The sequence below is a fragment of the Strongylocentrotus purpuratus genome, unplaced genomic scaffold (genome assembly GCF_000002235.5).
Source record: "Strongylocentrotus purpuratus isolate Spur 01 unplaced genomic scaffold, Spur_5.0 spur5_scaffold_15, whole genome shotgun sequence".
NCBI classification, from domain to species: Eukaryota; Metazoa; Echinodermata; class Echinoidea; order Camarodonta; family Strongylocentrotidae; genus Strongylocentrotus; species Strongylocentrotus purpuratus.
The window spans coordinates 31926976-31938621 of NW_022145600.1; the positions used below are offsets into that span (position 1 = coordinate 31926976).

The window sequence follows — 11646 nt, forward strand, 5'->3', positions numbered from 1 at the left end:
GAGAGAGTCAGGGGGCACACTTTTATAATTAACAGCAACTCCCCTATCTCATATAAAACCAAGTTGTACGTAAAATTGATTAACAAAATAATCGATAAATGCTGCACTGATCGAGCCTCTTTATCTCCATCTCCATTTGCACCCACTCTCTTTCTTTCTTTTCTCCTACTTGGGTTATATTTCTTCGAACGTAGTATTGTGTGGGGTGGTTAAAAGAAAAAGACCATGAGACACAAAGCTCACCTCCGATGGGAGTCGAACCCACAATCCCCGGTTTAGGAAACCGATGCCTTATCCATTAGGCCACGGAGGCACATGTCGTATGAAGGAGCTTAGAATGAAAGATCCCAATCTCAAATTCAGAGAGGAGAATGAATGAATAAATTATGGATGTGAAGACCTGGATGTGAGAACGCTGAAACTTCCCCAATAAATGAAGCAAAAAAAGTTTGACAAAAGATTCGGCTGCTATCGACTAACGTATTCATGCTTATGATAGTTGGCCTCCGCATTTATTTTATCTCGAGTCGTTGACCTTACCTCTATACTTTCAAGTTTTGAACAATAGTCTTGTTCAGACGGAGGCAATTTACCCTATAGGGTAAAGAGCAAGTCGGGGTAAATATGTCGGGGTATATGGCGGGCCAAGCATGCCCTTATCCGTACAACGATAAAACTATACGACTATACGTCTATCCAGCCGGCCAATCAGAACGCAGGGAACTGTATATCTATACGACTATACCAGTGGCGTATTCAGGGAGCACAGGGGGTACGTGAACCGCCCCCTGAAAAAATGGGGAGGGGGAAGGGGAAAAGAAAAAGGGAGAAAGGAGAAAAGGGAGGGGGAAAAGAAAGAAAAGGGAAGAGAGTACGAAAAAGAAAAGAGGGAGGAGAGAAAAGGGAAGAGGTGGAAAAGGAGGGGGAAAAGAAGAAAGGGGAAAAGAGAGAGAGGATAGAAAAGGCGGAAAAGGAGGACAGGGGGAAAGTTGGAGAAGAGAATAGAAGGAAAAGGAGAATAATGAGAAGGGAAAATAAAAAATAAAATGCGTCTTCATTGAACAAGAATAACATACAGTGCAGGGGAAGGGGAGGAGAGAAAGAAAGAAAAGTTCACTTGGAGAAGATTTTGTGGTCGACCACACGCTCAGTTAAAGTTCATACTCATCACCACGATGTCGAGGTGTGGCCTTCTAGGTAAGGTATATTCACACGGCTGGCCTGTTGGAGTTCATACTTGTGGCAGGAACCAGGACCAAGGATTTTCCTCATAAAAAAACGCGATTCTCGTTGATACGGCTCCCGATGACGACGTGATTACGGTCGTAGCTTTCCGCAACACAGCTCTCAACGGTCAATCAGCATTTGTGATTCTCCGCGTCACGGCTCTGAGCGGTCGATCAGCATTCATGGTTCTCCACATTACTCATCAAAGCTGGAAATAGTTATTTCATGTCTCTTGGTCGGCGGTCTAACTTCGCTCCACAATTTATATACTGATATGCCGGAATCAGTTTAAGAGAGAAGAAAAGTGGTAAACATCGAGAAGAGATGTGCAACATGGTGAAATTTTTATAACATATCATCAAGAGTCTATCGACTCATGGCTTCTATCTCCTTCCTTTCCTCCCGGGAGGCTCTATACTGTCTTCTCCTCTGTAAACTATGTTGCTCTCCTACACGCTTCTCCCAGTCAAATCAAGTTTACATCGCTTTTTATATGCCACTAATCCCTAGATTATCCCTGCATCCCTAACCCAACCCCAATACACTCTCCAATCCCAGATGAGTTTTTAATTTGTGCAAGTGTCAATCAAATCCCTTTACACAATCAAAAATTACTGTCCGCACACTGACCTGTCCCGTTTTCCTATCTCTGTGTCCTAGAATCTCCCAAAATACCATTACCCCCGGTGCAAGAATTATTTGGATATAGCTCTATAAATGGAGCAAGCCTCCTTTTATACCCCCTACACCTATTACTATATATTTTGGAGCTTCTTCTTTAATCATACTCTCATTCCAAAACTTCAACCTACAAGACACTTAAATTCCTTTAATCTTAATTTGCTAAATATGCTCCCATTAACAAAATTTCACCCGAGCAACTTTCCTACACCCAGGTCCTTTTTCTTAATCATATTTCTTTATTCCTACGAATCTCACCTTTTAAAAACTAGGTGACTTTGATAATTCCTTGTCTTCTCTGTTTCCTTTCTCTTATTCTTATTCGCCTTCGCTTCCCCCCCCCTCCCCCCAGATCTCTTTTACCCTAATTAAACATTTCCCCTTAACCCTCTCGTTCCTTACATATACGGGTCGTATATAGAGAGCAAGAAGAAAAGCGATGGATTCAAAAAGAGGGAGTTTCATTGCAAGGGGGTTTAAGCATTACCATTGTTGTTTGGTATTATCGGCGTTTCATTTTTTAAAAGAATATTTACGCCTTTCACTTTTTTTTTTTTTTTGTAATAACTATTTGTAAATTCGTACTCTTCTAAAATCATATTTTTTTGATAATTTTTTTGATAATCTCAGATCCACTGGTCCATGAAAACCCCTCACCGCAATTTTGTGTGAGAACAAATATTTTATGTTTTCTGACACCATCTTGATCAAGCGCTGCGTCGATGCCCCTGAATGCATTAATGACAATGCATAATACATAAAGAAATTGATATTGGCGTCTCTTTTTTTCCTGAGCGACGTCTGTGGCAAAGCTTTTTGTAACTACTTCCTCATTGATACTGTATGAGAACGTATTACGTTTTGCCACAGAACGAATCCTTAGTAGATCAAATCAAACAACATCAGATTGCTTCATTCTTCATTCAAGATGGCGACTAAGGTTTGCCCGGAGTTCTTGTTCTTTCTGGTGTTTCTGACATTTTGCGGTGAGTTTCTGGTCGATGTTGTTCAAATTGCAATTCTCTATCTATACGAGTATCCTAAGCTTTAATTGCAATAACGAAAAAGAAGATTTCTCATAATTTTTCAAAGCTGAATACGTTGACATTATGTTCGTTATCAACACAGTCGACAAAGGTGAATCCAGACTTGGAGGGGCCATCGGCCTTCTTCAGGTCCTCTCTATATAAGGATTGTAGGAGGAGGGGGTGAGGGGAATAGATAAAAACAAATCTATATTCCCCGGGAAAGATTTCTCACGGAAGGCCCACCGACTCTCCGGAGAAATGAAGATTCTTTTTAAATGATATAACACGTACTATTTTGTATATGAATAGGTTAGATATAGAAACATTGGACAGGAGTCTCAATTGTTTAATCCCCAGGGCAGAATCTTTCGCTATATATCTCCACATCCAAGGGCTTATATCTGTGATTACCGAAATCTGGATGCATGATAACATGAGCCTAGGATGTCATAGTAAACTCTCAGGGGACTACAAAAAACTTTCATTTGGTTTGGTTGAGCATAGAATCCATACAGATTAGGCTCCTACTAGTAGGCAAGCTTACTGGGGACTATACTGTGACCAAGTCTTCACCATGAGTGCAGACACGATGGCTTAAGACATCAGCAGTCTCAAATTTGTTCAAAAATGAGATATGAAGAGTTCAATAACATAAATTACTCCTTAATTGTGCTAAATTTGTCATTTCGTTATGTCTACTTATCCAGAAGGAGGAATGGTAAACATCACGATAGAAGGCTGGACTGTCCCTGTCTGTGAGTCTTCATCTCTATGCAACCCACATAATGGATGTACTTCAGTAAACCCCGGCTCAGATGTGACATGCCGATGTGATCCGCTATGTCTCTTCTTCAAGGATTGTTGCCCAGATTACTTGACAAGTTGTGCCAATACTACGCTTCCCAGTCCCTTTCTTGACGCAACCAAGAACATTGTGTCTGATCAGTTGTCTTGCACGGTCCCTCCACATTCACATTCTTCTGGAAACAATACAGCCTTCCTAATGATTGATGAGTGTATGTCGGATTGGAGCAACGAATTGACGAGGGAATATTGCGAAAGCTCGGCATATGAATCCGACTTTTTCACTCTGGCACCTGTTTCTTTAGGGTCATCAGTAACTTTTAAGAATGCTTATTGTGCCATTTGCAACAGGAAGAATATTCTTGAGGTTATGCCTTGGTCCTTTCAATTTGAATGTGGGTCCCACATCCCGAACATATCCGCCGATGCGACCTTCCAAGAGCGTATTCAAATCTTGATGGAAAATTGTACTAACTGGTTCTTCATTCCTCCACCTTCTGGTCTAACGGATGTGAGAACGTGTCCTAAGTTTGAAGGACTCGAGACTTGTCAGAATACACATGGCGAAGAAGAGTCAGTGGCTATCCGACGTGCTTGCCATTCTTATTTAGCAAGTTTTGTATCACTCCAAGATGGCCTTATGTACAGGAACCCACACTGTTTTTTATGTGTTCACGTGTCTGCTCAATACAACATTTCCATAGTTCATTCTTTATTGGGTGATGTAATGCCGTGTACGGATGTCCAACCGACATTACCTATAAGTGAATCAAGTACTGCAGGAACTACACAGGAGCAACTTTGGTCTGAAAGTACCACTACCAGTCAGCCCTACGATACACATGTACCGGCGACAAGCCGAGCGTGGACATTCGGTACCACACAGATACTTTTTGCGGCTACACATCTCTTACAAGCGACTATACAAGCGACTACACATCCCTTTCAAGCGGCGACTATACAAGCGACTATACAAGCGACTACACATCCCTTTCAAGCGGCGACTTTACAAGCGACTATACAAGCGACTACACATCCCTTACAAGCGACTACACAAGCGACTACACATCCCGTACAACCTATGCCACAGCCCTTACCACCTATATCAGTTTTGATTGACTTTACATCACTCGATGACGCGCCATTTCTCGAAGAAGTCGTCTCTGTCGTTTGCAATCAAACACAAGTCTTTAATCCATCTGTTCAAATGTGTATTGAACTTTCTTGCCCTGCTGGTTACAAGCTCTTGAACAGGTCGTGCGTTGATTCGACCCAAACCAGTATGAGATGTTCAAATAACAGTCAAATACCTTCAACTGCGAAACTGAGTTGTGAACATGAGGCGGTAGGTATGTCATTCTGTGCCCCTCTATGGTCCATTGCGAATGAAACGGTTTTGTGGTTCACCAGCAATAGTAATCATCTCCAGAATATCTATGTTCAAGAGATCGCCGCCGCTTGGATGAATGTAAGCTCTGGTAATTCGGAAATTGGCACCTGTTTACAAGTAGTCATCCTATCATTTGATTTGTCCAGGGACTTTGTACCGTTTACGCAACCATCTGAGAATGTCTTGTGGGCTTCGTCAGGGATTAAGAATGCTAATAACCTGACTTGCCGGATATCAGAAGTCGATATATCCGTAGGATGTGTCAGAAGGGAAGACCGGTTATGTCTCAACAACTCTATCCGTTTTAATAAATTCAAAGTCACGGGGGATTCTTCCAGAATGACGTTTTTTGTTAGCGAAACTAACACCTCTTATGCGATTGAAGATTCTCTCTATACCCAGAGATTCCGATGGAACACTGATAATTCTAGCAACCTTGATGCAGATCTTCTGGTTTGTAGGAGAAGCGAGTATCCGTCACAATGTGCGTTGATAACGTTAGATATCTCTGACTTTGTCATATGGAGCAATGGATCGGTTCTGTATGAACCATATAATATAGTCTTTGATACAGATGACTATGTCTTGGTGAATAACGACTCCATTCAAGTGTGTTCCTTCCTAGACGGTAATGGAAACCGTACCCGTGAATATTACTTCATCCAATTTTCAAAAGGACAGTCGATAACAAGTTTTGTTGGTTGCCTGCTATCAATTGCTGGGCTTGTGTTTACATTTGTCACCTATGCCAAGTTCGGAAGCCTTCGCAAATCCATTTGCAGTCAGCTGGTTATGAGCATCTGCGCGTCGTTGATACTGGCACAATTTACGTTGCTCTTCAGTGGCATGGCAAAATCAAACTCCATCTCTTGCACATGCTTTGCCGTACTTGGGCACTACTTGTGGCTTGTTGTCTTTACGCATTCGGTGGCTCTTGCGCTTGACCTCTATCGTAGGTTTGGACTAACCCAGAAAGTCAAGAAAACATCTGAAGGTCCGAAACTGCTGTCCATGTTCCTCGTCTTTGCTTGGGGATCCCCCTTGCTTATTGTTATACCCTGCCTGGTTGTCCATCTCTGCAAATTGCCTCATGTTGCCCTGACTTATGGCACTGTCAAGTCCTGCTGGATTGGTAATGGTTTCATGAACCTTTACGCCTTTGGTGTTCCTATAGCCCTTACTCTGGTCGTTAATGGAACCCTCTTTCTTCTCGTTGTTGCTGGTCTACGGAAGAGGACAAACCAAACCACGAAAAGAAAGACGTCGAAGATGGCGACTGAGGGTGTTGTCTATTTAAAGGTATGAACATAGAACTTGCTTTTACAATCGTTTAATTACTTCCATAAGGTTATTTCAATTTTAGGTAACCATATCAAAAATAGTTGTAAACATAAGGAAAATACCAAATTGCTGCGGTTTGTATGTAAAGGATTGAAATAAGATAACCGATATTGGAAGGGCTGCGATGTTAGCTGATATATAATATATATAACATCAGTGAACATAATTCTTTTTGAGACGTCACATTGTCCATTCTAACAAAACATAGCCAATTAGTGCTCGTGTGGGCTATGTCTTATAGCTTACGTTATGGGAATGCAATTCACTTAAGGAGTTCTTGTGGAAAATATTATTAAAACGATCCAGCAACAAATAACAATTAAAAAGGCTTGTAGTCTCGAGAACTTAAGGTCATGAATGTGAGCAATAGGTCAAACTTTCATTATTCTAACCTCAAATTTATTTTTCATTTCTTTGTATCATAGATGTCGACATTGCTTGGATTTACCTGGATCTTTGGTTTCATCGCTGCTTTTGTTGATGTCACAGCTCTCTTGTATATCTTCATCATCCTCAACTCTCTCCAGGGAGTCTATATCTTCATTGCCTTCATCTGCAACAAGCGTGTCTTCAAGCTCTGGCGGGACTCGTGCTCGTGCAAGCCCTGTGTCTCGCTCACTGTTTCATGTCCTTGCTTGCGATCTTCGTCGGATGAGCCGGCATCATCAATCAAGACCGCCTCATCAACATGTACTTCATCTTCCGTGTCGTCCACTAAGAAGGTAGCTTCAAGTACATCCATCTCGATGACGGAGGCTTCGTCCAGTTATTCCGTGCCCGAGAAGAATCAGAACCAGATCGAGACGGATTCCTCGGCATTGAAAGGACGGATCCCTGTTTTCCCTTCTCCTTCACCTATGGCACGTACAGACGGACCAGTGAATGTTCCAGTGTCCAGTCAACTCATGTCGGAGCTAAAAACGAAGTTTGACCCAAAGGTTTAAATCGAACTGTTCGTTCACAGGGCGTAGCCGAACTTAGAGTGAGGGGGCATTCAAGCCGAATGCCCAAGTCTACACAGATTCTTTTTTAGTACATTATACAATACATCAATTTTGACAGTTTTATCGACGCGCGTACCGTATATACATATCATATATATATATATATATATATATATATATATATACACACATGTGTTTAACATAACGTAACAAAGTTTTTGCTACAATAATGACGGGAAATTATGTTAAATACAAAAAACATCGTAAATTCCTTGTTTTTTTAGAAGAAAAAAGAAGAAGAGGAATAGGTAGTTGCAGGTAGCTTCTCATTACTCATGATTGTCTTTCGAAGTCGATTTATTATAAGTAAGTAAGGAAAGAAAGAAAGAAAAAAAACAAGGTTAGAATAAAGATCAACGAAAGTTCAAATTGTCATGTTTTTGAACTATTCTAACAAATATCATATAGTGCGTTATGGTGCGGGTGGTGGGTTTAGTGCCTGTGTTTTTTGTTTGAATTTGTGTTTGTTTGGTTTCTTTTAAATACCACAAGTTAAAACTTTTTCTTTAGCAAAGCCATAATTGGTTAAAATTTGTTAAAATTACATGTATGATTTTATTTTTGTTTCTAGATTTTGAATGTATATATAAAACATCTTTGAAATTATGATTTTGTATATAATGGATCTTCCTTTTTTTATTATTTGTAAAACATTCTCACAATTCAACCACCAGGCTGCGAAGATATGTTTTGATAAATCTTAAATCTAGGATCTTGAATAATAATTTTGTCACTACACATACATATAATATGAAGGAAGCGTACGACTCGTGATTATCGACATGTTCTATTTCATCATAACTTATATCATGTAGATATTATATAGCGAGTATTTAGTCAGTAACCATTGAAATGGCCAGGTGTACCGCCAGCTAACACCTCAAGACCTTTGTCCCGTGAAAGGGTCTTTGTAATAGAAGGACATTCAGATGTTGGGCTGTCTATCAGGTGTGGATGGGAGCGTTGCTAGAGGGGGTAGGCGGAGGATATCACAACCTAGTTCTATACTTAGTGTCGGCAAAGTTTGTATACAGCATTGTTTTGTACATTTTAAATGGCAAATTGATAACCCTCTTCTTTTATTAAAATTAAAAATTTTACTTGTCGAAAAAATAAGGAGTTTCTGTTTATAGCGAATTCTAAAATGTGACCTAGTTTTATCACTTTTCGGTAGTTTGGGGACTTTTTGTTTTGTTTGTCTACAATTTCGAGCTAACTTTAATTTTGTCTACCGATGTCCCCCTCCCCTCCGTTAAAATTGTCTAGCGATGCCCATTTGTGTCTAACATTGGGGCCGTCGGAATGTCAGATCGTTCCAATTGTCAAATATTTGTTCTCGTATTATCCAAGATTAATGGGGAGAGGAGGTACACTCTCCTTTAACGGAGAGATTTTACTTTGTTTATCATTCGGAAAACAAATACACAGTTTAAGTCTTATTCACCGCGTTTGTACATCGCCTGTTGCACACGAGGCGTCTATTTTCTAACGTAGGACTGCGTCAGCGATTAGCGTATCATCTTAACGAGCCATGTATGAGTGATATCGTACTTAAAGTAAATGAAAATAACAGGTGCAACCACTGCCTTAAGTTAATGGCATATGTGACTAATTCCTTAACATGATTAATTAGCGCAGATAACAACGCAATCAAAACGATAACTACTTTGATAATGTTATTCATAAAAGACATCGGTGTTCAATGGATGATAATGAAACATAAACACACAACCAAAATGAAATGGGTGTACGCATCTTAGAACAGTGTATTTTAGTCATCGTATTGTATTATTTATGTCTAGTTGTTTTATCATTACAATACACTCATAAACAAGTGATGACCTTGGCCTTAGCTACGGCAATTATCTGGAAACGCACCAGGACGTTATTAACGTAAAGCGATATGCGCTATATACAAACAATGGTTTATTCTCATTATTCTGTATTTGCATATGTAGCTTGCATTTAACGATAAAAAGCAAGTAAAGATTGGTGGGATTAAAAACAAAGATTACACATTACAAGAACGTGTTTCAGTGGTTTTTTTTCCTCTTTAAGTTTCGTAAGTAGGCCTACAGAGATTAAAGGTAATACAAAGTTTTGGTATGGGGTCATGAAGTTGGTTCAAATGAACATATTGGAAGCATATGCGATCCTACAATATTCAGTGATCCTTGTCGAGTCTAAAATTATGAAATTGTAAATAATAAGCTCTTTATGTTGTATAGCTCCCTCTCCAGGTCAAGATGTTAATTACGCTATAAAACAATGTATCTTGACTAAAAAATCGATCAATTAGTTATTCCCGTTTGGAAATTATATATCACATCTACATATTCTGAGATTTTTATGATCGCAGCTACCATTGTACGGTTGTAGGCGCTATTTGAAATTTATAGAAATTTACCGGGAACACCGGTACATTTTTATATTCGATTTTTCTCGAAAGCAGAAGTGTTTCAGGGGCAAAATTGTAAAGTAAAGAAATCAAAATTGTAAAGAATCACTATCCACCCAATTTTCGAAATTTCCAAAAACTTTGTATTACCTTTAAATAGTATTTGGTTGTGCTCAATTAGTACTCTTAACTTAACGCAACATAAGAGTAATTCCAATCACCTCATTTTTTTAAACAAAATGTTTATTGTTATTGTCATACATAGTTGTAACCGCTGCCTTGTGGTTCAAGTTCTTTTTAGAATCTAAGGCTAAGGGAGCAAATCCTAACAGAAAACCATGCCACCGTAACATCATTGAGGGCGATTGACGACATTCAACTCCCGACATTCTTCGACCAGTCACTTCAGGGTCTGGTGTTCGCACCCGTCCTGGCTTGTCCTCGCCGATGTGATACTGCCACCAGTTCCCCCGAGAGAGTGCCGTTAGTAACTTACATGAGCTATTGGTACCTACCCATCTTTGCAAGCAGCCTTCATGAAAGTGAAGGCGGTCATTGTCGCTTTGCGACAGTCGGCTACTACTAAGTACAGAGATTTATGAAAGAAAATGTTTGACCCCTTTGATTGTTAAGAAAGTGAAATTGCATACTTGAATTAACATTGTAAATTTAAAAGATGTAAGATGCAGTTAGAGTATGTTGTTTTCTTATGAACACTTTAAGTAATACGATGCAGATGATTCGCTTTTTTAAATATCGAGTTCAAAAATTCCGTCCTGTGTGTATCCTGAACACACCGACATACCACTGTGGATCGCAGACGTCATTCCACAGCTCCTGTAAATCCAGATTCATGAGCCAACTATAGTTTTAAAAGATTATTCGAAGAAGTCCTTTGAATTTACATATTTAATTGGTCACCATCAGTTCGACAAGTAAATATGTCTAATTACAAAAATACATCTTCGGATCCGGAAAATAAACAACTACCCCTGACAAACTACCCCTAGGACGACATCTCCGGACTACTGCTCTACTAGGACAATTACCCTAGACCTATATCATATCTGACAGCTTCCCCCTCAAACGTTTATTCCTTAGGATCAGCCAATGAATAAAATAAAAGTATCCCAGGTGATCTCTTAAAGAGTAACAATTGAAATTTCTGAGGAATGTTGTCCGGTGTCCGGTGGTGATAGCTCGGATAAATTCGTAATGTTACAGATCCTTCAGTAGACAATTGGGAAATATTCTATTTTTACTTAACATGCTTATCCGAATTATGCCCTATAAAATGTATAATGTGTAGTCTTATTTAAAAAGGGATGGGGTAAACGATAAGTTTTCATGGTAATATCAGGAATTAGGAACGATCATGTAACCTCGAAAAGATGAACAGATCCAGGCCACTCACATTAATCTTTTAATTGTGTTTAACTATTTGTTTCTAACTATATATATATCTTACATTTTAACGAGACGATTTTATCATCGTTAAGATGTGTGAGGTTGATTATGGCATCACGTGAAGACGTTGCTGTTTCATCACGTTCATCAGAGATAGAGCCGGTTGATAACCAGAGAAGTCATGGGACTTTTAATTGTGTTTAACTATTTGTTTCTAACTATGTATATCTTACATTTTAACGAAACGATTTTATCATCGTTAAGCTGCGTGAGGTTGATTATGGCATCACGTGAAGACGTTGCTGTTTCATCACGTTCATCAGAGATAGAGCAGGTTGATAACCAGAGAAGTCATGGGACTTTTAA

The 11646-nt window shown here is 39.5% G+C and overlaps 1 protein-coding gene and 1 non-coding gene across 2 annotated transcripts; one reads left to right on the forward strand and one right to left on the reverse strand.

Moving 5' to 3' along the window:
- Window positions 1-240: 240 nt before the first annotated feature.
- On the reverse strand, window positions 241-313 carry TRNAR-CCU. The gene has a single exon. It is a non-coding gene; the product is annotated as a tRNA-Arg (tRNA).
- Window positions 314-2824: 2511 nt separating this feature from the next.
- Window positions 2825-7542, forward strand: LOC594021. The gene is made up of 3 exons (XM_030986216.1): window positions 2825-2894; window positions 3644-6429; window positions 6897-7542. Exons 1-3 carry the CDS (start codon window positions 2837-2839, stop codon window positions 7413-7415), a joined length of 3363 nt encoding a protein of 1120 aa, XP_030842076.1. The 5' UTR covers window positions 2825-2836; the 3' UTR covers window positions 7416-7542.
- The last annotated feature ends 4104 nt before the right edge of the window (window positions 7543-11646 follow it).